Source organism: Anolis carolinensis, chromosome 1 (genome assembly GCF_035594765.1).
Source record: "Anolis carolinensis isolate JA03-04 chromosome 1, rAnoCar3.1.pri, whole genome shotgun sequence".
Classification (NCBI taxonomy): Eukaryota; Metazoa; Chordata; class Lepidosauria; order Squamata; family Dactyloidae; genus Anolis; species Anolis carolinensis.
The window spans coordinates 324,338,097-324,363,853 of record NC_085841.1 but is presented as its reverse complement, the minus strand read 5'-3'; the positions used below and the strand labels follow the sequence as shown (position 1 = coordinate 324,363,853).

At 38.3% G+C, this 25,757-nt stretch overlaps 1 protein-coding gene across 8 annotated transcripts in view; it reads right to left on the bottom strand.

The window, feature by feature from the left end:
• The window catches only part of akap6 (A-kinase anchoring protein 6), a 337,540-nt gene that overhangs the window by 166,261 nt on the left and 145,522 nt on the right, over window positions 1-25,757 (bottom strand). For all 8 annotated transcript variants that reach the window (XM_062968252.1, XM_062968251.1, XM_062968253.1 and 5 more), the window contains 2 exons: window positions 25,381-25,477; window positions 23,949-24,112 (listed from right to left, as the gene is read on the bottom strand). In XM_062968252.1, the coding sequence (XP_062824322.1) occupies window positions 23,949-24,112; window positions 25,381-25,477 (261 nt within the window). The remainder of the gene's footprint in view (window positions 1-23,948; window positions 24,113-25,380; window positions 25,478-25,757) is intronic.

The following is a 25,757-nucleotide window of genomic DNA, read 5'->3' as shown; positions in this document are numbered from 1 at the left end:
CTACAGGGCTGCCTCCTATTTTTATTTCCTATCCTGGGAGTAATTTAGGAGCCCTTTCAGTGAGGAGAATCCTATACAACTGATCCAAGAGTAATCTTGCTGACATGAAATAGCTTAGGACAGAAATCGGATATCTTTAACATTTCTATGTACTCTGTACTGGGCTTAACAAGTGCATCCCTCAGCCTTCTGCCAATAGATAAGGCACTGTACATAAGCTTTGCTCTCAGAAGCAGCACTAAAAGTCAGACTTTTTTCTTATGAATTATGATGTCCTCCTTTCACAATACTAATTCATAGGCAAATCTGATAAATATTCTGTTCACAGGCATCTTGTATCTCTGCAACTGCATTACTAAGTAGGAGAAGACCTTCGCTCGAAATTACATCATCTGGAAGCTCACAAACAACATCCACTCCGTGGTTGTTGTGTGTCTTTCGGGCTGTGTGGCCATGTTCCAGAAGCATTCTCTCCTGACGTTTCGCCCACATCTATGGCAGGCATCCTCAGAGGATGCCTGCCATAGATGTGGGCGAAACGTCAGGAGAGAATGCTTCTGGAACATGGCCACACAGCCCGAAAGACACACAACAACCCTGTGATCCTGGCCATGAAAGCCTTCGACAACACATTGAACATCCACTCCACCTAACCATTGTTTGCCTTCAGAACTCATTTAGCAGAGGGCTGGGGAACATGTGGCCCTCCAGATGTTGCAGGATTGTCACTTCCACCAGCCTTAAGTGTAAGCGACAACAGTGAAGGATGAGGGGCTGCTTCAAGTGATGAATTGTTTTTAAAAATTGATAAAGGGCTTTTAAAAGGAACCCTCTAAATTGTGTAGTTTGTAGAAGAATTTGTTGCTTCATATACTGTTTATGAAGTGCTCTGGACAGATGGAAACATAGCTAATAAATGTTATCAATTAGGGATGCCTAACAACTAATTCTTAATACCTCCTCAACATTGATTTTTTTTAAAAGCTCTAGTGTTTTTTTTAAAGCTCTGTTTTTGTAACATAATCATGCTGTATATTTTCTACCAGAAACCAACAGTGCGGTCCTACAAATTACTCAGATATAAATCCTACTGAGTTTAAAGGGACTTGCTCTAAGGTAAGCATATAAGACTTTAGCCTTAGGCTCTTCCAGGTCTATTTAAAGACCAGATTGGCTACAGACATACCCGCAAATGAGTCTGTCTTTTAGGAATTAAAAGACTAAATTCACATAATTGCTTCAGCAACCCACACAGTAGCTTTTTGAAAAATAAGCATTCGCTTTTACATTTTCCCCTTAAGAATGCCGGCATCTCAGAAAATCACATTGTTATGTTGTGTTATGATGCATGATGTTTTTATAATAATGTGGCATGTGTAAATGGCAAAAACCTGGCTCTCTCCCAAAAAAACAGAGTGTTTGTATCTTTTCCCCATTTTTCTTGTCTAGGAAAAGAACCATTATCAGTTCATACACCAAATGTCCCTCCTAAAAAATAGAGGCAGACACAACATATGCACAGATATTTTGAATTGCCACAATAATCAAAGAAGTCCCATAAGGTTTGAAGGGAGGAAGATGATTACTGTGAAACTGTGTGCCATCTGAAAGAAAACATTGGCTAGAAATGCACCATTTTTCTATACTTTATATCTTTACTACCCAATTCATAATGAGTGGAATTAAGGAAGCAATCTTAAGAATGAGGAGCCTGAAAGGTGGAGCAATCCAAAGTTAGAGGCTGTGTTTCATTTAGAAGTCTTCCATGCTCTTGCCAGCAAGGCATGAGTAGTTCTAAAACTAACTATGGGGTTAGTTTTACCTTATGTGAAAAGGAGGAAGGAATCAGACAACATCGGAGACAAAGCTGTATTTCTCTTCATTCTGGAGTCATGATTCAAAGCTGAGATCCAGATCTTTTCCTTCCCTATTTAGGGGAGGGAAAATACTTCTGCTTCTTCTATGGTCAGAGTTCTAACTTGCTTGGGGTAAAGAAAACCATCAAAGAAAACTCCAGAGTGGCTAAAATAGGTCAGAAGAAACACAATACTGGAGCTCTTGGAGCTTTGGCTGATATCCTTCATTGGACATGTAGTTCTGATGCTGTGGCTATACTGAGTCTCTCAATTCAACTCTTAAAACCCATTTTAAAATCCAGGCAACCATACTATTTATTTATTTATTTATTTACAGCATTTATATTCCGCCCTTTTCATCCCGAAGGGGACTCAGGACAGATCACATTACACATATAGGCAAACATTCAATGCCTTTTAACATAGAACAAAGACAAGACAAACATAGGCTCCGAGCAGGCCTCGAACTCATGACCTCCTGATCAGAGTGATTCATTGCAGCTGGTTGCAGCTGGCTTGCTCTCCAGCCTGCGCCACAGCCCGGGCCCGGAGATTTAGTACTGTAATGCTGGTGATTGGGACCCTAAAGAATATTTTATTCACATACCCTCACTAGTAGTGAGTGAGGATGGGTCAGGCAGAAGATGGAATCGATCAAAACTACTTTTTGCTTCATGACCCACTGCTGGGAGCAGGCTAGATGCTCACTAGCACCATAGACCTTTATTTATATATAAAAGCTGCCTGGATTTTAAGGTGCATGGGGGCATTTGAAGTACAGGTAATTGTAACATGATCATACATGGTGAATACCAAAGAGTTAGGATGCTGTACGTCTCTAGTTTATTATATAAACAATTAAATCATCACTTTTATTGCAAATTTCTGCAAGACACTGATGAAATGGGCTGTACTCCATGGTATAACAATGTAAGAATGCTATAATACTATAACAAATTTATTAGTTTTTAAAAATACCACGGGTGGTTTTTGCAGAAATGCCTTTGGAAATCCTTTCTCTTGTATCAAATTTTTCTCTGGCACAATAAAATAAAATATTTCAGAACAAGCATGGTGATAGTAATGTAACAACAGTGTCTCTATATAAGAAGCTAAATAACGCACATGCCATCAATCCTGATGCCATGGAATATGGGGCAAGATTTTTTTAAAAAAGAAATGTATACCTAAAAGGGCTCTTTTCTGGCTTAGAAAATATGCACTCTGCTTTTCGGTTAGGATGTATTCATTGAATCAACCACCGAACCCAATTTTTAATAGAAAAGTTGCTGAATAGCTACTTAGCATCTAATATGTACTCATAACAGCTCTAAGGATATGCTTAAGATTACAATATATTAAAGCCCCATCAGCTTTTCAGAAGAACATGTAATTTCATGTTCATTGCTTCTTGGTTTCTTACTCATGAACTTGGATGGTTGCACTGCAATTTGAAGTTCAATCAAAGCTAATATCATTTTAATAAAAAGTCCAATAAAAAGTTAAAGTTGTGTCCCCAATAGTACTAATGACCGCCACGGTCTTTACCATGAGATAATTGACCTTCCTGCACCTTTCTTCACATGGAAACTTTCCTTCCAAGTATAGCCAGTATGAAATTATTGAACAAATCCATAAGAGAAAACCGTTTTCTCAGGTACTCAGGCACAGTGCTTTTGCTTGGCATCTTTATTTTCTAAAAAAAATTGTGATGTATATGTGGTAATCACATCAGTTTCTAAGGAGCATTTCAAATGATTTCCTTCCCCTCCCCCATTGCTTAGATTCATGGTATTGTTAGTACAAATATTAAATGCATGAATATTTAAATTACAGATAGCACATGGGATAGTCCATGCATAGCAATTCCAGTGATGCTTGAAGAGTGTGTGGAGAAGATGACTGAAATTGTTCTAAGAATGAATCCTGATGAGGGAAAGATGGAATAAACCACTGCTTTTTAAATTGTGGATCTCAACCCCAAATGCTCAATATTGCTCAACCCCTTAGCCCAAATGCTCAACCCCTTAGCTCAATATTGGGGTCATAAAAAATTTGGCAACAGCAAAAGGTTTCTGAATGGCACCTAGACATTTACACAAATCTGCTAGCAACAATGTACAGTGTTTACAGCAGACTGTGCAGAAATTGTTTCAGCTGTACTTCATAATAAAAAGATAATCAACCTGTTTAGCAAACCTTGCAAATGCTGTTTCCATTAATGTTTGATTTTATTCCTATTTTATAAACCCGGGGTTATGTAAAAATTTATCAGACAGAAAGGGGGTACTGTTTTACAGTGGCTCTGGTCCTTTCTGGAGAGTCGTTCCCAGATGGTGTCATTGGGGGACACCTGCTCGGCCCCACAACCATTGTCTTATGGGGTCCTGCAGGGCTCAATACTGTCCCCCATGCTGTTTAACATTTACATGAAGCCTCTGGGAGAGATCATCCTGAGTTTCGAGGTTCGGTGTCATCTGTACGCAAATGATGTCCAACTCTGTCACTCCTTCCCACCTGTCACTAAGGAGGCTTTTCAGGTCCTGAACCGGTGTCTGGCCGTTGTGTTGGACTGGATGAGGGCCAACAAATTGAAATTGAATCCAGACAAGACAGAGGTCCTCCTGGTCAGTCATAAGGACAAACAGGGCACAGGGTTACAGCTTGTGTTGGACGGGGTCACACTCCCCCTGAAGACACAGGTTCGCAGCTTGGGTGTTCTCCTGGATTCATCATGAGCCTGGAACCCCAGGTCTCGGCAGTGGCCAGGTGAGCATTTGCACAGCTAAGACTCATGCGCCAGCTACGCCCGTACCTTGGGATGTCTGACTGGGCCACGGTGGTCCACGCTCTGGTTAAATCCTGCTTGGATTACTGCAACACACTCTACGTGAGGCTGCCTTTGAAGATGGCCTGGAAGCTTCAATTAGTACAACAGGCAGCAGCCAGGCTTATAACCGGAGCGGCGTACAGGGAGCATACCACTCCTCTGTTGTGTCAGCTCCACTGGCTGCCAATATGCTATCGAGCCCAATTCAAAGTGCTGGTCTTAGCCTACAAAGCCCTAAACGGTTCTGGTCCAACTTACCTGTCTGAACGTATCTCTTCCTATGAGCCTATGAGAACTTTAAGATCATCTGGGGAGGCCCTGCTCTCAATCCCACCTGCCTCGCAAGTGTGGCTGGTGGGTACAAGAGACATGGCCTTCTCAGTAGTGGCCCTTGGCTGTGGAATTCCCTCCCTAGCAACATCTGGCAGGCTCTATCCCTTCTGGGTTTCAGAAAGAAATTGAAGACCTGGCTATGTGCACAAGAGTTTAAAGAATAATCTCTGTTGGCTTTGACTCGGTCTGGATCAAGGTTTATGTACAAGGCTTTGCGGATAATGGTTTAAGCACTTTGTATTGTTTTAAATTTGTATATTGTATATTGTTATTCATTTAAGTGTTTTTATCTGCTTTATGTTTTATTCTATTGTATTGTTGTTTATTGGCATTGAATTTTGCCAGATTTGTAAGCCGCCTTAAGTCCCCTCGGGTGAGAAAGGCGGGATAGAAATGATGGAAATTAATAATTAATAAATAAACTAGAAAAAGTTTTTAAAGCCCTGGAATAGACAAAGATCCAGAACAATCTCTTCCCACTGGGATGGTTAACCACCTTGTATTCTGTTGCACTGCCTGTGTTATTTTGATATTGTTTTATTTGTTATGTATCTTATTGTATTTTGTGTGTTTTGCACTATTGTGTGCTTTTTGTGAACTGCTCTGAGTTTCTTCAGAGATATGGTAGCGAGGTACAAATAAAGTGTGTGTGTGTGTGTGTGTGTGTGTGTGTATATATATGTCAAATTATTGAGAGCTGATAAAGTCAATACATTTTAGCTGACTTCAGGGTGGCATCATAAACTGTCTCATGTTGGAATCGGATGCACGTTCATTCTTTGATTTAGATCTTGTAGGTGGTCCAATTCCTTGTGCTGAAATTACTATCTAGAGCAGTGTTTCCCAAATCCTGACTGTTGGCCAAACTTGTTGGGGCTTCTGGGATTTGAAGTTAAAGACAGCTGGAAAACCAAATTTTGGGAACCACTAACAGTAGTTTTGTCACCATGATTCCATCTTGGAGTTTTTGACCGAAATAAGGAGGGGTGTACTGTTTCATTCTGGAAAGATTCGGCCCATTAAAGGAAATGGGGAAATGTCAGCAACTCCCCCCCCCCCACCTCCAAACAAATGGAAAAATTAGGGGGGGAAATTACAAAAGTTACACCAGGCCCACTGGAAAATAGTATCTGAAAGGTGCCTTTATGCAAGCTGTCACTGAGTACATGTTGTCCTACACACACACACACAAAGTAAAAAAAAGTTTTAAAAAATTATTTGTATAAAATATATATTATTCTTTCAGGCTGTAGTGAAATAGTTTCTATTTAATTGCAGTGAAACCCTAAGAAGGTTACAGCAGTGAAACATTAAAATTCTAAGGGCAACTAATAACATTAAAACTTTATAGCCCCAGATAGAATAATTTAGACAAAAACAACATGAACATATGTTTTGTGTAATAATAACAAACATTTATAGCTGTCAAGAGAGAAAAACACAGGTTTATGCACACCTTAATGGTGTGCATGGCTGAGCATGAGTATATTTAAAACATAATATATTACAAAATTGACAGCAGGCATGACTCTTCTGGGTACTATGTTAAATCAATGAATAAATTACCAAAAGTGTGCTGTGGCTGTTTGGATGTGTAATTGAGCCTAACGTATGTAGTGTTATTTCAAAAGAAACTGTTCAAGGAGTTTCTAGTCCAATCCACTATGCATCTTTTTTAAGCTGTTTGCAAATAGCAATAAATGAAGCTGTCTCACAGTAGGAAGGAAGTTTAGTTATATACACATTAGGCAAATGGGGAAAAGTTAATTTTAATATGCTTTTCAAGAATTAAAAACAAACTCTCCACAGCAACAGCACTTATGGCATGCAAAAAACAAAAATCAACATTTTCCTTCCGTGATTTAGATTTATTTTAATTAAGGATTGTTTTGTATTCCCAGGTACTTATGCCAAAGTAAATCAAGAAGAAATCTACTAAATACATTGCTGGTATACTATTCTGAAATCCTTGTACCGAGGTCAAAACTAAGATTATTATTAAAACTAAGATCTATTACAGCCCTACATCTAGGGCATTAAAATAGCATGCATTTAATTTAAAAGAATCCTAGCCTAAAAGAAGGCGAAGGCTCATTTAAAAATGTTCATATTTTAATTTTTAAAATGAGTCAATCATGATTAAGGTAATTTTGCAACAAGAATATCATAGGTACAAAAACCCATCCATTAGTAAGATATTACGAATACTTCTAGTGCAAGTATCTGTCCATTTGTAATTAGTAATTGCTACCATACATAGGCCTCATTTAAAGAGAAAATATATTATGCCATTTCATGATTATTTTGTTGACTTCAGGCTGTCTTGTTTTCTGGCAAATGCAGCATTATGCAAAGTGGTGCATCCCAGATCCTGCCCATCCCTGAGCCTTTGGCTGCCAGTTCCTCCAGGAAAATGGGGGGGGGGGCATGGACAATTGTAGTTGACGGGCATAGATGCCAGTCTCTGATATTTTGGAAAAAATATTTCTAATCCCCCTCATCAGATATTCTGAAAAGTACTGGTTTAGTGACTCACATCCTCCACCCAAGTACTCCCTGTCAACATGGCTACTGTATTACAAGGTCATCATGTGTTTATATTGTTGTTTTATATACTAGTGGTTTTATTTTATATTGTACTGTGTGTTTATTTTATGCATTGTTTTAGGCATTATGTGCCATATGTAGGCCACCCCGAGTCCCTTCGGGGAGATGGAGGCGGGGTACAAAAATAAAGTTATTATTATATGGGGATGATCGTGTGGTTACCCCCTTATTGTACTTTGTGACATAGGAGAACTAAACCCAGTGTCCTATTTTCTTGTGGAATGGGAGAACTGTGGCTGGATCTACACTGTACTACATCCCAGCATCTGATCCCAGATTATCTGCTTTGAACTGGATTATATGGGTCTACATTGCCAGATAATCTAGGATAAACAGATGAACTGGGATCAAATCCTGAGATATAGGGCAGTGTAGATCCAACCTGTGTGAGCTCCCTTCCCCTAGAATATTAAATCAGTGTCTAGTTACATGAAATGAATCATTCTTGTGTGCACACACATACAAATCAAATGTCCCTTTATACTGACCACATGTTTTTGTTCTAAACTCATTAAAGTAGAAGGATGGGTTCACTTACGGTCTTTTATAACAGGACTTCATAAATGTTTCCACTCACAATCTCTTTCTGCCTGAGAAATTTTTACAAGATCCCAAGTATATAGGTATATAAAGTAGGTACAAAAACCAAACATTTACTGATAACAACTCAGCTTTTGCGAGACTTGCTAAACAGGCTGATTTTCCTTTTTATGTAGCACAGTTGAAACATTTTCTGAAGAGTCTACCATAAATATTGCATGTGTTGCTAACAGATTTGTGTAAATGTCTAAAACAGACACTAGATGACATTCAGAAACTATTTAGTGAAGGGGACCTAATTTGGGAATTGGACCCACCCTTTAAGAAGCAGTGTCCTTCTAGCTATCCCTCCTAGAAGAGAGATCTCCAAATTCAACTATTTTTTCCAAGTCTTTTTAAAATTTCATTCAAGCAACAATAAAAATGAACCATACAAAACTATGCTTCTTGTTCCAAAATATATTAAGGGAAAATAATATAAGAGCTGGAAGGCTGAACTTACAATATTTATTTGGACAGTGGCCTAGAGTAAAGACCAACATTTTACAAGATACTAAAAAATTTACAAGATACCTCCCAAACCTAAAACTATACAGAGATGCAGCTATACTGAACTGGTTAAAAGAATGGATCCATAATCAAAGCTTCATAGTTCTTGAAGGAGCAGATTTAAAATTTGGCTTGCATGCATACCGAATGTAAGGGAAAGTGGCAGAAGATCCATAATGGGTATTGAAACATTTTTTTATTGATCACACAGGCCTAGTAGGTACCCTAAACTGATGAAATCCTGTCTGATTTTGGAAGTTAAGCAGGGTCAGCTCTGGTTAATACTTGGATGTGAGGCTGCCAATGAATACCAGGTGCTGTAGGCTTTATTTCAGAGGAAGGAACTAGAAAAATCAACTTTAAATATTCCTTGCCTAAGAAAAATTTATGAAATTCATAGGGTAGCCGTAAGGTGGCAGAAGACTCGAAGACCTATGACACAGAGTCATTTTTTCAAGTGATTTGTGCATTGTAAAATGAAATAAGGCAAAAGATGGAGGACTTATAAGGTAGAAAGTAAAGCTTTAATTGGGACTGATCTCTAAAATTTGGTTGACAAATACTTCAAAGAATTTATGACTAAGTAATTCTGGTCTTAAATAAACCTTCCAATAGTATATGTTTGAATTCTGCAGCATGGTTTCTTAATGAAAGAAAGAGAATTGTAGTACTTTAAAGACTATGTTGTATTTGGCCTAACCTAATCAGTATTTTATGTCTCTAGCCATTTGTCATACTTTCCCAAACTACAAAATCCAAGGTAACTAAGAGGAAGACAAGAGTAAATTGGAAGTCAGGATCTTACATGATATGTCTGATATCCATGATAAAATTGAGTCAGTGCTTCATATGAACCTCGTTTGATGGGAGGCCAAATGCGTGCTAGTGATGGGGGAGCATTTTGCTCAATATATTCCTGGTCCTGGGTGGACAGACACTGTAGATTTAATGCAGTTGGGTACCACTTCAACTGCCATGGCTCAGTGTTATAGAATCCTGGGATTTTTAGTTTGGTGAGGGAGCAACACTCTTTGAGAGAGAAAGCTAAAATTTTGTTTGCTTGTTTGTTTGTTTATTATTTGCCATATTTATATCCCACCCTTCCCATCCCGAAGGGGCCCCAGAGCGGTGCACATAAAGGCACGATTTGATGCCATATACTATATATCCAGCAAATAAACATATACAGTAAAGTCTTGCTTATCCAACCTTCACTTATCCAACATTCTGGATTATCCAATGCAGTCTGTCTTTTCGTAGTCTGTTTTTGCAGTCAATGTTTTCAATATATTGCGATATTTTGGTGCTAAATACGTAAATACAGTAAATACTACATAACATTACAGTGTATTGAACTGCTTTTTCTGTCGATTTGTTGTAAAACATGATGTTTTGGTGCTTAATTTGTAAAATCATAACATAATTTGATGTTTAATAGGCTTTTCCTTAATCCCTCCTTATTATCCAACATTTTCACTTATCCAACATTCTGCTGGCTCATTTATGTTGGATAAGCGAAACTCTACTGTACATTAAAACAACCACTAAAAACATTTCCACAATTAAAAACATTAAATCACATAATCCAGTATCATAATCCAGGCCGTTCCAATTATCATTGTACCATTCCACATTCATATATTGTACTAATATAATTATCCAAAAGCTTGGTCCCACATCCATGTATTCAGTTTTTTCCTAAAGGTCAGGAGGGAAAGGGGCTGATCTGATGTCACTAGGGAAGGAATTCCACAACCAAGGGGCCACTCGGTTGTGTATATAACTAAAACTCATAGGATTCCATAGCATTGAGCCACGGCACTTAAAATGATATCAAATTATATTAATTCTAAAGTGTAGTTAGCACCCATTTCTGGAAAAGGTTTTCATTATAGGAGGCATACATTTCCAACCATTAACAAAACTAAAAAATCTTCCAACTTGTCATTTTTAAAATAACATGAAACTTTGCAAAGTTTGCCAGGTATAAAAATACCCAAATAGACTTTGTCTTCAAACATTGTTTTACCTGTTTTTCCCTTTGTGCCCATCCTGGTGGAGAATAGTTTGTGTTTTATGTATTCTGCTGGGAGTAGAACTAAAAGATTCTACAGATAAAAAGGTTGCTCTAAGATGTTGTGCTGCAAGACTAAAAGAGGCTCGCACTGCAGAAAAAGTGAAGAGAAAAAGGAAATATGCTACTCAACGAGGCAAAGTACGAAAGTAATTAAAATAGTTTTAAAAGAATGCCAAGATGCAGAACCTAAAATGTGCTTTTATCTCACAGAATCTTTGTTCACATCAATGTTTCTTTTGTCTGTATTACATAGATAATCATTCTTCAACATCAACCGTAACAGCAGAAATTCAAATACTGAACTGCTAATTAAACACAGTAATATTTATAAGGTGTTGGTCTATTCTGTGGATGCGAACGCTTAATTTAACACACAAATACAATAAAAGTGTAAAATGTTTTTGAAAAAACCACTTGCCAAAAGACTGAAGAAATGCTTTGCTTCTTCAGCAGTGAATATTATTTTAATAATATGACAGAGGATACGTACGTAAGCGAAAGGAAAACTTATTTAATACAAATTATGACTGCCTTTAATAACGTGCACGTAAATAATTTTAAATCCCATGTTTTCAATGCATTTCTTTTTCTAAAAAATTACTATACATAGCAGAGCAGCTGATGTAGATCTGACCACATTTAAAAGTCTTTACACTGAACTACTGTAGAAACTCTCTGTGTGAAAACTTTTCCCAAACTTTCCCCTAATTATTGGATCAGCTAGCACGACAATCAACAACAACAAAAAAAGGTTAAAATGACCCTTGATAATTGTTTTGGCAATTCAAAAGAACAAAACTCAAAACACAAACTGGAAGGTTAGATAGCACACAAAATTTCAAAGGTTTTTTTTTTCTATTTTGTCTCATAAATCCAAGATGCTGCAAGTCTTAAACCACAGACCACCTACTACAATGCAATCTGAGCCCTGCTACATGCACAATGCTTCTAATAGCAACAACGGAGGCACTCCACATGATCAGCTACTGATCAAAATACATTTAGTATAATGCCAAGTTTTTTAACTTTGCGTTTTCAAATATATTACAACTTGTACCCTCGGTTTGCTTCTGACACGATAAATAAATCCAAGATGCTTGTTTATGCTGATGAAAAGTACATCAACATTGTAGAATTAATACAGTTTGGCATCATGCTATGGAATTATTGAAGTCTTTAGCCTTCTTTGCAAAACAGTGTTGATGCCTTACCAAACTACATTAATTCTACAGTATAGATGAAAGTCTGGAGACATCTGTAATGTCCGGGCATCCTTATCGGCTCTATTTGACCTTTTAGTGTTGAAAAATAACCTTTTAAAATGGCCTCTTTCTTATTGATATAAGAATATGCTATCAAGGTTGAACCATTTCAAATTGCTGGTGGATACTCCTCCGCACAGAAATTGTAGTTTGGTGAGGAACCATCACTCTTTGACAGAGATGGCCAAAAATAAAACTACAGGTCTCAGAATTCCATAGCATTGAGCCATGGCAGTTAAACTGGTATCAAACTGCATTAATTCTATAAAGTAGATACATCCTAGGAATCATGTGGAGGATTATCTACAAAAAATATTGAATTATGCAAACTCTCACCTCTAGTTTGAAATTTATTTATCGTGTCAGAAGCAAATTGAGAATACAGTTATAATGTATACAAAACCACAAACAAAGTTAAAAACTTGACATAATTCTAAATTTCTTTTGACCAGAAGCTGGCCACTTGGAGTGCCTCTGGTGTTGCTGTAAGATGGTTCTCCATTGTGCATGTGGCAGGGCTCAGACTGCATTGTAGTAAGTGGTCTGTTGGTTGCTCTTCTCCTCACTCGCATATCATGGACTGTAGCCCCATTTCTTAAGACTGGCTCTGCATCTCGTAGTGCGAGAGCACAGTCTATTCAGCACCTTTCAAGTCGCCCAGTCTTCTGTGTGCCCGGAAGGGAGTTTCTCATCCGGTATCAGCAACTGATTGAGGTTCTGGGTTTTAACTTGCCACTTTTGGACTCTTGGTTGCTGAGGTGTTCCTTCAAATATCTCTGTAGATCTTAAAAAGCTATTTCTTGATTTAAGACATTGGCATGCTCACTCATATCCAAAGAGAGAATGGACCGGAGATGTTAATGCCTTGGTCCTTTCATTATTGGCTGGTACTTCCTGATGGATATCAGGTGATGCAAAACCGGCTAAACAGTATAATTTCTCCAGCGGTGTAGGGCATAGATATCCTGTGATAATGCGACATGTCTCATTAAGAGCCACACCCACTGTTTTAACATGGTGAGATGTATTCTTCAGCTTGAAATAATACAGCAAGAGGTATCTGAAGGATTTCATCCTAACATAGGTTTAACAACCCAATTTGGCCTTCCAAATATTTTTAAAGGCAGATCTCAAAGGCAAACCTTGATTTTGCCATTTTGTATAAGGGAAATCATTTTACTGTGCTATTGTATGTAACGGAACTTGAGCATTGCGGAATTTTGGCATCCAGGGAAGTCCTGGAATCAAAGCCCAGCAAATTCTAAAAGTAAGTCTTTTGTTTGAAAATATGTGGATTTAATTGGTTTCAAGAAAGTTAGGCAAGTCTACTTTATTTCTAGATTATGTGCTTTTCTAAACTGTCGTAATGTTATAGAACCTGAGAAAAAAGTTTTAAAAACTGATCTCTCTCTCACACACACAGCAGATTACAGAAATTCTCATACAATTAAACTAGTTGATAATGAAAGGAAGGGCCTGTTTTTATTCTTGGCACCTGTATAAACCACACATCTTTTTCTGTATGATGAAAAATCAGTATCATAAAGAAGATGCCTCTTTCTGACTTGTGGGACTTAATGTACAATGCTATTCCTATCTTAAAAGGTAGTCTTATTAGTTCAATAGGAGTCACTCCCAGTTATGTAGCTATAGCATTTCTCTTCTGCTTTAAGAAGTCATTGCTGCAATAATATATTTTCAATAGAAGATGCTTTGTAATATGAACCTTTGGAGATTAGATATCTGAAGCTGAAAAGCCTTTTAAACGAAGTAAGGCAAAATAATGTATCTACTCACGTATATGACATTTCTCTGTATTGATCAGAAGACTCAAATCAATTCACTCATACTTTTTCAGTATCACATAACTCATCTTAAACATCACAGAAATAGCATCTTGAACCAACAATGCAACTTGAACCATCTAGTTGCACTGGAGTCTCTAGCCACAGACTGGCAAATTATAGCTACAATGTTATTTTCTTTGCTTTCAGCTTTCTGAGCAATATTGAGAAACAAGTAAGAAGCAAATGCCCACTGGACTTAGCTATCAATTTTAGCTTTCCCATGTCAGGATTAGTAGTTATAATAAGGAAGCATTTTAGGAGACTCCATCTCTTTGGATTGTAAAAATTTGACTTCTCGTGGCAACTGCTTCCATTTTACATTCCTCAGAGAACAAATTCACATGGGTTTCTTGTCATGGATGTTGAACCCATCACGAAATTTAGTGAGTGAATGGGATATCTACAGTATATTAGTTGAATACTGGGCTCAATGCCTTCATTTTTCTTATATTGACTATGATATGGTTCTGGATCGTCTGGCTGGGATGAGACTGGGAGGCACTGTCTTACAGTTGCTCCAGTCCTTCCTGGAGGGTCAAACTCAGAAGGTGGTGCTGGGGGACTCCTGTTTGGATCCCTGGCCGTGGACCTGTGGGGTTCCTCAGGCTTCCATTTTGTCCCCCTTGCTGTTTCACATATTCCTGAAACTGCTGGGAAAGGTCATCTGGAGTTTTGGAATACAATGCCACCTATATGTGGATGACACCCAATTCTACTTCTTTCCACCTAAAGCAAAGAAAGCTTTTCTGACCCTAAACCAGTGTCTGTCATCAGTAATGGAGTGGATGAGGGCAAACAGATTGTAACTTAATCCAGACAAGACAGAGGTACTCCTGCTCAGTCAGAAGGCAAACCAAAGAATAGGGACCCAGCCTGTTCTGAATGGGGTCACAATCCCTCTGAAGATACAGGTCTGCAGCTTGGGGGTCATCCTGGATTCAGCGCTGAACCTGGAGGCCCAGGTGTCGGTGGTGGCCAGGAGGGCCTTTGCACAATTAAAACGTGTGTGTCAACTGCACCCGTTCCATAAGAAGCCAAACCTGGCTATGGTGGTACATGCCTTAGTTACATCCCATCTGCATTATTGTAACATGCTCTAAGTAGGGCTGCCTCTGAAGAGTGCTCAGAAACTTCAGCTGGTCCAAAGAGCGGAGCCATGTTACTAACTGCAGCTAGCTACAAAAAAACAGACAATTCCTTGTTGCAGCAGCTCCACTGGCTGCCAGTCTGTTACTGAGCACAATTCAAAGTGCTTGTCATGACCTTTAAAGCCCTAGACCAGGCATGAGCAATCTTCAGCCCTCCAGTGTTTTGGACATCAGCTGCCACAACTCCTAAAAGCCTGTAGGAATGTTAGTGGCTGTTAGTCAAAATACCTGAAGGGCCATACTTTGCCCATGCCTGCCCTAGATGGTTCAGGTCCAGTCTATTTGGCTGACCACATCCCCTTTTATGAACTTGCCCAAGCCCTGAGATCTTCAAGAAAGGCCCTTCTCTCAGTCCAACACCCATCTCAAGCCCGGTGGTGGGAATAAGAGAGAGGACCTTCTCAGTGGCTGCCCTGCAACTCTGGAATGTTGAAGATATATGTATGTGTAAAGAAAAGCATTCTTAGACATGTGGTTGCAACAAAAGGATCAGGCATCAAGGGGTTAAGATGATGCCTAGGTATCATCATACAGTAGACCTTTGGTCAAGGAAATGCATAACTAAGGTTATGTATAAATCTGGCAGCACATAGCTTGACTTTCCCTTTCTGTGAACACCAATCCTTGCGGTAAGTACACTGTATATTGTGTTGTAAATAAAGCAATTGAACTGCCAGTGTCGGGCTGGGCAAGGGGTCACAGCATGAGTGAATTGAGGGGCCAGCAAAGAGCAGATAAGACATGTGCTCCTAAACAGATGTTTTGTGAGTCACAGAAAAAAGAGTAGAAGGATTTTTCAGTCCCACCGGTCCTTTCAGGGGACACCTCCTGCTTTCCACCCTTCACATGGAATTCCCTGTCCAGAGAAGCCAGAATGACCCCTTCCCTGCTATCCTTCCAGTGGCAGACTAAAACCTTTATATTCAGACAGACTTTTAAAGATGGAGTTGTTTAAGATCTAGTCAGGGGGCACTGTGGTTTCTAACTTCGAATATGTTTTGATGGATTTAAACTATGGATTTTTTGGTGTTGTTTGTGTTAATTCTGTTTTAATGGTTGCATATTAGTATGTTTTAAATTGTATACTAATGCTTTACATCAAGCAGCTTTGAGTCCCCTTTGTGGAGATAAAGTGGGGTATTAACAACAACAACAACAACAACAACAACAACAACAGATTTTTCATTTTTTCCGAAGGTAAATCATGTTTAGCTATTAATATCAAAGAATTCTAACTAGATTTTGGCTCTACAATATTTTCAAATTATTTTTGCACTCTTCATTGAGCCTATTTCATCTAATTTTAAATTATGTTCGTTATTCCTGAGAAGTCTCAGAATACTCCTATTGATATTTAATACTACAAGTAGTTGTTACTTGTCCAGTCCTACACACTTTGGTGCTCCATCTTTAATTATATAGGTTCTGAGCATGTATAAAGCTCTTCCATTCCATGCCCATAAAAGGATAATTTGGATGGCATGTTGCAGTTGCCCAATGTGATCCTAAAGAAGTGGAGAACTTTCTTCATTACAGATGTTTGGACTACAATTCCTATTACCTTGAATCATTCACCATGCTGGTTGGGATATGATGATCAAAACATCTGGAAAGCTGAAGGTTGCCCATCTTTCAGCAAAACCATGGTTTGGTATTATTGTTGATTTATTTTTGTAAATTTGTGTTTTTGTTTTGATTTTATATTGTGATGTTGGGCAAGGCCCCATGTTAGCCGCCCCGAGTCCCTTCGGGGAGATGGGGCGGGGTACAAGAATAAATTATTATTATTATTATTATTATTATTATTATTATTATTATTATTATTATTATGAAAATGAACCCATCTTTGCCCTGGGCTTGACTGTCCTCTTTCCCTCTCTGCCAGAATTTTCCTTTCCATTTTTGATTAACCATATTTGCTGTGTCTTCTGAATTATGGTTTACCATTCTGTCTGAGATCATCCCCTGCTTTGCATGAATGCATTAAATTGATTTTTCTGCAAGGATTCCCCTCAGTAGTCCCCTACTCCAATTTCTATAATAAGAAAATAATTTATACTGGAAATGAAGGCAATGGGTTATAACTAACGATAGAACAAAAATGTTGAGAAACAAGTAGGAAGCATAAAACTATTGGGAAGACATAGGTTTCAAATAATTACATCATGTCCCTGGTGTTACTAGGGATTGATGGCTTGCATTTCTCTACTAAGGCATCTTCCAGTACTGGCAATGGAACAAAGCACATCTTAAGTTTGAAATTCATGCCTTGGGCCTGGAGGGTGGGATGCAAGAAACCATATGCCTAAAGCTTTTTTAAAATGACACATGAGACAGTCAGAAAAGATATAGCAAAATGTATTCAATCAAAATATGCACCTCAAAAATGCACATCAAATTTTCACAGTTTTCAATGCAAGTTGAAAAAGAGAGCTAGGCCTGGACAAAAATGCCTGTGGGATTTCTGATAAACATAGAAAGTAGTTTTATAACATGACAAAGTTCCAATGCAACTAGCACAGTATTAGGGTTTCCAGATGCCTCTTGTTGTTGTATGCCTTCAAGTCACTTCCAGCTTATGGCAAACCTAAGACAACTCTATCATGGGGTTTTCTTGGCAATGTTTGTTCAGAGATGGTTTGTCCTTCCCTTCCTCTGGGGGCAAGTGTGGCTTTCTCGGTATCATCCAGTGGATTTCCATGGTCCAGCAGGGTTTCAAATCCTGGTCTCCAAAGTTGCAATCCATCACTCAAACCATTCCACCACACTGTCTTTTTTAAATAAACTGAGTAGTTTTTAAAAAAAACAAATCCTGTATTGTGGAGTGTTATAAAGAGAAATGTGTGCATTATGTAATTTATGAATGTGCACAATGTTATATATGTCTATGTTTACTAAAATCAATACTTTCATTTGTTCTTTCAGTAGAACATGACCTTACTACCAGCTGCCTCCTCACTGTCACCCTGCTTATCATAAATTTTGACTGTTCTTTATTGTCATTTTTAAAACTTGGCAACACTACTCAGTAGTATAATCACAAATTGCCAGCAGATATTTGGAACTGTGGACAGGAACCTTTTCCTGCCAGATGATCACAAGGACTACTCTGGTTCTTTCTGCATCATCCTTGCAATCTGCCACTGAAGCTACATCTACATTGTAGAATGAATGTAATTTGACAGCACATTAACTTCCATGCTATGGAATTCTGGGATTTGTAGATAAGTGAGGCAACAGCACTTTAGCAGAGATGACTAAGGACCTTGTAAAACCACAGTTCCCATGATTCCATAGCATTAGTTCTACAGTGCAGACACACCCCGAGTCACTGAGTTATAGCTCTTTCTCATAGTCTTAAGCCTTTTGAGAATAACTGAAAATCAGTTTTCTGTTTCAAATAAGTACGTTGATAAAGAATGGTACAGAAGATATATGTACAGTGCAGCAAGAAATGCTGTAGGGGAAGGTACCCATGTGATGGCCTCCATGGTCAGATACACTGGGTGCCCGGAGTCAGCACATGATGGAGGCAGTCTGGAGCTATTTCCCCCTTCTTTTGGGCCATCACAGTGTGGCACACTCTCCTACTCTCCAGTGTGAGTTAACTGTGAACTTCAGGGTGGGGCAGGGATTATGTCCCCTTACCTAAAACTTTTTGCCTACCCCATACTGTATCTAGGGGACTTTGACAATTAGCTCCAGGTGGTGTCTGTAAATAAGCAGTTGGGGGACTTAAAGGGGTTCGGTATATACCATAGGACCTTTGGTGAAGGGTAATGCTTTGGGATGGCCTGCATAGGACCTGGGATTTGGGGTGCGAGAGAAGTCTGTCTTGAGGCTGGCCTGGGCGGGGCATTGTTCTCACTTATAAGGCCCTGGGACCTGGGCAGCAATACCCTGGGTTTACCTTCCAGCCCCTATATGCTACCAACAGCTCGGGCTGTGGCGCAGGCTGGAGAGCAGCTGCAATGAATCACTGCAATGAATCACTCTGACCAGGAGGTCATGAGTTCGAGGCCCGCTCAGAGCCTATGTTTGTCTTGTCTTTGTTCTATGTTAAAAGGCATTGAATGTTTGCCTATATGTGTAATGTGATCTGCCCTGAGTCCCCTTCGGGGTGAGAAGGGCGGAATATAAATGCTGTAAATAAATAAAATAAATAAACAGCTGGACTACAGCCCAAAAGAAAAGCAACTTTTGAATTGCCCTCAGGGCTCAGGTATTTCACCCAAGAGAAGGCTGTGGAGGTAGCCTAGGATAGACACTTGGGCTCAGCTGAACCCAAATGAAATGGTGCATTTGAGTCTTAATCAACTTAAATAACAAATAGGTCAAATAAAGAAGCTCTTATTTAATCCAATTTTCTGTGTCTGGTTGGTCATCAAAACAAGAGAATGGAATGGATGTAGGTCACCAGGAAAAAATGTAGGATAGTCTTTTCTGAAAGAATAACACCAATATTATAAATGTTGTTTATTCCTTGATTTATTATTTGTTCAATCCTATACATATCTTCTCAGATGTAAATCCCATTATGTTCAGTCGCACTTACTTCCAAATATATAGGTACAGAATTGCTAACCCAATTTCTTTAATCTAAACAGATCTTTGAAACAAAAAACCTTTCCGAAATGTAAGTAGTTTTAGTTTTTAAATGTTTATATCAATTATATCTGGAATTTACAACACCTTTCCAGGTGAACTTTAAAGATTCCTTCCTGCCCTTTTTTATTTTTTTCGTGTTTAAAGGTCAAGGACAGGATGCGCTACAAATGAAGGGCTTAACTATAGTGTGTGGGGGGGGAACTGTTTTCCATACTGAATATGTCCCAACAAAACACCTGTCACCTAATAAAAGGCATAATTGTATATGCAAAGTCTGAGTTCTTGAATGTGAATGCTTCCAATATATTTCTAAAATAACCATTTCTGCCCGCCTCGCATGCTTATAAAGAGCCCCCATGGTAGTGTGGAAAACACTTTTAAAATATCCTAAGGGAAAAGTTTCCCAGAGACTCTGAAATTCTTACTATTTCTGGCTTCTTTGGAGATTTGTAAAATCAGCTCTCTTCTGCTGTCTCAAAGTAAAGAAAAGAAAGAAAGAAAAATACCCCCTAGATAGTTTCCTTAGATTTTCTGTTATACTTCACAGCTTTTTAAAGGTTTCTGAAGTAAGAGTATGTGAAAATCTAGAGTTATTTTTCTTATTGTCTCTCTTTTCGGTTATGATTGTTTTCTCAACATTCTGAGGATTGGAGGATTCATACTTTTGGAAACCATTGGAAATATTATCAATTTAAAAGTTACAGCTTTCACACAACAATTGTAAAATGAGGGGAAATTCATGCCCATTAACATGGAGAAAAATTACCTATGGACATCAATTTGACTAATTTCCTCAGTTTCCCAGAAAAACTGTGGATTTGAATTTTGTGAAAAGGGGAAGGAAAGGAAAAGAGGGAAAAGGCTGCCTAATAAAAGAAAAAAAAAATGATAGAATCCAGTAAAAGTTTCCTACAAATGATAAGTCTTCTTCCATGAACTGAGAATTTTGAGGCACCAAAGGTTTTGTAGTGGAATAGGAGTAGACGTTATCTTTGTTTTGCAGGAAAGAGACACACTGGTATTGAAGCAGGATCAAAACCTTTGGTAACAATGCCATGTGCATCCTTTTTTCAGTCTATCTCATATCTGTGATAAACCCATCCCCACTATTTAAGGGAAAGTCATCAATAGCCACAGATCGTGCCACATTCCTGTCATTTACCTGGTACATTGGGGCTGTTCTGCTTCTGTGTTGGCGCTCCAGCAATGAAGCAACACCAATGGGTGGGAATCTCTTCTCTCTTTTTCCCCTCACTATTCCTGAGGCTGTAATGCTTAGGGTTATAGTTTCATTTATATTTTTATTAAACATGCCTGTAATTATGAAATTGCTTTTAAAACTATTTTTAAAAATTACAGAACAGTAGAAATGCAGAATAATAATAATAATAATAATAATAATAATAATAATAATAATAATAAGATGTCAAGCTACTCTGGGACTTCCGAATTCAGACAGACAGGGTTTTGGAGCACAATACTCCTGACCACACGATTGTGTTAAAAGACAAAGTATGGATTGTCGATATCGCAATCCCAGGGGACAGCAGGATTGAAGAGAAACAACTGGAAAAGCTGACATGATATGAGGATCTAAAGATCGAGCTGCAAAGACTCTGGCACAAGCCAGTCAAGGTGGTCCCAGTGGTGATCAGCACACTGGGTGCAGTTCCTAAAGACCTTGGCCTGCACTTAAACACAATCTGCGCTGACAAAATTACCATCTGCCAGCTGCAGAAGGCCACCTTACTGGGATCTGCTCGCATTATTCGCCAATACGTCACACAGTCGTGTGATCCAATTCAACAGCCAGCAGAGTGTCTGCTATGGACTCATCTTGTTGTGTTTCAAATAATAATAATAATAACTATATTCTTATAACCCAGGTTCTTATAACCCGAAGGGACTTGGGCGGCTTACATGGGAACCAAGCCCGAAAACAAGCCTGAAAACAACAATCAACAACCTTCAGGTCAGCAACCCAACTTTTAGGTCTGTAGTTCATCTGGCACAAGAGTTGAGTCCCTGGTCACCTTCTCTTCCATTCACCCATAACCACCATCAGAGTTCAGTGACAATGAAGTCATCAACACTGGAAAATACTGATCTTCCTAAGCATTTCTCCCTTCTCACCACGTTAAAACAGTGGATGTGGCTCTTAATGAGACATACCACATTATCACAGGATGTCTACGCCCAACACCACTGGAGAAATTATTCTGTTTTGCCAGTATTGCACCACCTGACATCCTTCAGGAAGTAGCAGCCAATAATGAAAGGACCAAGGCAGTGACATCTCCAACTGATCCACTGTTTGGATATCAACCAGCACGCCAATGCCTTGAATCAAGAAATAGTTTTCTAAGCTCTACAGAGATACTCGCAGGAACACCTCAGCAAGCAAAAGTCCAAAAGTGGCAAGCTGAAACTCGGAACCTTCAGTCATAGCTGATACCGAATGAGAGACTCCCTCCTGGGCACACAGAAGACTGGATGACTTGGAAGGCACTGAACAGACTGCACTTTGGCACCATTAGATGCAGAGCCAACCTTAAGAAATGTGGCCACAAAGTAGAGACCATGACATGCAAACCACAGACCATTTACTACAATGCAATCTGAGTCCTGCCACATGCACAATGGAGGACCTTCTTATAGCAACACCAGAGGCACTCCAAGTGGCCAGCTATTAGTCAAAGGACATTTAGTATAACGTCAAGTTTTTAATTTTGATTTTTAAATACTGTACATTACAACTGTACCCTCAGTTTGCTTCTGATACGATAAATAAATAAATTTCTCCCTTAGGTGTCACTGAATATATACAGGACTTCTGCTTTATAATGTTACCCCTCTTGAATGAAATTAAAAATAGAAAATAGGATTTACTCCACAACAGTGAACAATTGGTTGGACAAGAGCGGTAGCCAGAATGGCCTATTATAGGAAACAATGGAAAGGCAGACACACATCCCCCAATTACACTTTGGTATAAATCTTGCTTCCAGTTGTTGGTGTTGAATTTAGTAATGTCTCAGGCTGTAACCGGAAAAGGCAAATACGTCTCCCTATTAATACTGCCAAAAAGGGACCAGTATCTGGATGGGAGACAGCCAACAAATTCCAGGTGCCGTGACTATATTTCAGAGGAAGAACTGGCAAAGCCACCTCTGAGTATTCCTTACCAAAGAAAATCCCATGAAATTAATGAGGTTGCCATATGTCAGCAGATGATTTGAAGGCACACATATACATGGTCTGATGTCACTAGTGATGAATGGCATATTTACTCTTTCATTGATCCACAAAATTTGATTTTTCAAATTACATTTTAGCACATGATAGCCTCAATCATATTTGCAGACTATATAATCCTAACTATAGTAGAGCCAGTGTAGCAGTTGGATTTTCATCAACAAATTGAATTAGTCTATCCTAGTTGTAATGAGCCAACAGGATTCTAGCTGATAAATAATAAAGAACTAATTTGACCACCAATAATCTCCTCCTATTTTGAAGTATGTGTGCCTCTCCCTAGTTTCACAATTCCCTCTTTCTTTCTTTCTTTCTTTCTTTCTTTCTTTCTTTCTTTCTTTCTTTCTTTCTTTCTTTCTTTCTTTCTTTCTTGCCTTTCCCCTCCTCATCAGTAAAGGGGAATCTGCTTTCAGTGCTGTGAAAAAAGTCTCTACCAAATAGGTATGGATATCAATACTTTATTTGTAAAGTCTTGATGTATTCCACACATGCAGCACTATATGGAAAGCTTAAACTCCAAGCAAAAAAGATTTGTGGCAAAGCATATGACCTTCTCCGCACCGCAATGGCCATCCCCTAATTAGGCAATGCATCTGATAGTCATTAACAGGAATGAGATAATGAATCACTTTCTCTCTTCTTTGTTAATTTGCTGTAACCAAGCGGCTAATGGATGTCAGAGCTGAGTGATTGCACTGATTATAGTGATTTATAGTTGCAACAAAACAATTTAAAACCATTCTGATTATTCATGTTAAAGATTCTTTATGTTTTGTTTACTAAATATTTTCCATCCTTTTTTCAGTCTCCATAAAGACTTGGGTTCAGAGCCAAAGAATTCTTTTGGAAAATTTACAAAGTTTCAGGACAGGGCTTTTGTTTTGGTATTGTTTCAGAGAATGACATTTTATTTGGTTTCTAGAAAAATTTACCCTGTAGAAATGAAAAGCCTTAGGGTGGAAGCAAAACTTCAGTGGTGCCGAGTTCAAAAGGAGGAGGAAATAAGAGGAAATAAGAGAAACTTCAAGCCACTTACCTTGGGGCTCTCAGTCCCTTCCTCATGCTCCGCAGACACATCAGTAGCCAGTATCTCAGCTTTGATGATACCCAGAGCCCTAAGAATCCAGCTGTGTTGTCGTTTGATTTGCCTCTGTAGTTCTTTCCATTGACTTGCAATCATCTGCAACATGTCCTTCAGTCCTTTTCCGAAATGAGAGAAACAAATTGTCATACATTCGATTTCATCTTTCAATGACATTATTTATACAAAGGGCAGCAATGAATTCAAGCAGGAGGGAGGGACAACCTCTGTTAGCACTACAAAAACAACGGAAATCCCTTCCTAATTATTTTTGCACACTTTATAGAGCTGATCAGGAATTCAAAGAGTGTGATATTATAAAAAATCGGACAGGATCAAACTATGCAGACAGCAGAACGAAAAAAACTAAACATAATCTGTCACTCTATAGAAGTACCAGGACAAAAATTAAGGTTTTAGTCTATTGTTCTGGACATATTTTTATTGTTGAAGTCATTTTCCTTTTTTTAAAAAAAATCCCCATTTTATATAAATATGCAATGACATATTACTCATCAGTTCTTGAAAGCTTGCTACCATTCCACAACCTCTAGGGCATTATGCAAATTAGCCATATGATTTACTATAGCATCAATGTTTGTAGGGTGCATGTATCTGGTTTAGGTTCAAGAGAAGATGTGCAGGGACAGAAGTAACAGATGCAAGGAGCTGAATAATAATCACATCAAAACCTAGAAGACAACATCTTAAAATGCAACCCAGATTTTTAAAAAGGAAAAAAAAAGCTTTCCAAGCAAGCCAAAATAACGCCAGCAATTTCTAGTAATAGAGAATGTTCTGATTAAAACCATATTATTAAACTAGTCACGCCACATTCTAACAATATGACAAAAGTTATTATTCATCCTGACTTAAGGCTTATACTGAAAAGGACAAGCATAACTAAAGGAAATAACTATTCCTAATTTTAAAATCTTTCCTAATAAATACTTTAAAATTGCAGTAAGAATTAGCTTAAATGGCAAAAGAGCCTTTAACCAGTGCAATTACTCATGCTCGCTATGTAAAAATATATATGTGTACAGATATGAAATCCTAATTTATCATCTTAATGTTATTTCCATAGCACCTACATCAAAGAACATGTCAGCATGAAGTTTTCAGTGATGTAATTTCAATTGAAACTCAGCTGAGCAGCAAGACCAAAATAAAATGAACAGACTATTTGCTGGCAGTATTTCATTTTATAAGTATCAGAGTATTGTATGCAGTATATGAAACATTTATAAATCTTGAAGGTCAAACTGATAATGTAAATATTAATAATACATAAGGACGTGAATATATGCAGTAATTTACAGCAATGCTTCTTTATTCTTTAATAGTCTGGAGACATAAAGACTTGCAATATTTCAGAAGGATTTACCTGATTTGTGAGATACTATAAGATCAAGAAGTTGGCGTCCTTCTTCCACAACAGCTTCCTTCAAAGCACAGTGGCTATCTACATTCAGCTTAAAACTCTGCAAGACAAAAAAATATTATCCATATATTTATATAAGTATCAATGATGGAGAGGCATTTAACATAAGACACATGTTAAAAATTACTTCCTACTTTTATCAAGGACTACAGCACCATTTACCCAACTGCCATATTCATTTACAATACTAAAGGCTATTGATATTTGAAATTGAGCTCAGAATGTTTCTGTGAGATTAGCAAAGTGCATTTTTGTTGAAACAGTTGACAAATCTAGAAATTCATTAGGTTTTATGGAAAGCTCTGACACTGTGTCTGTCT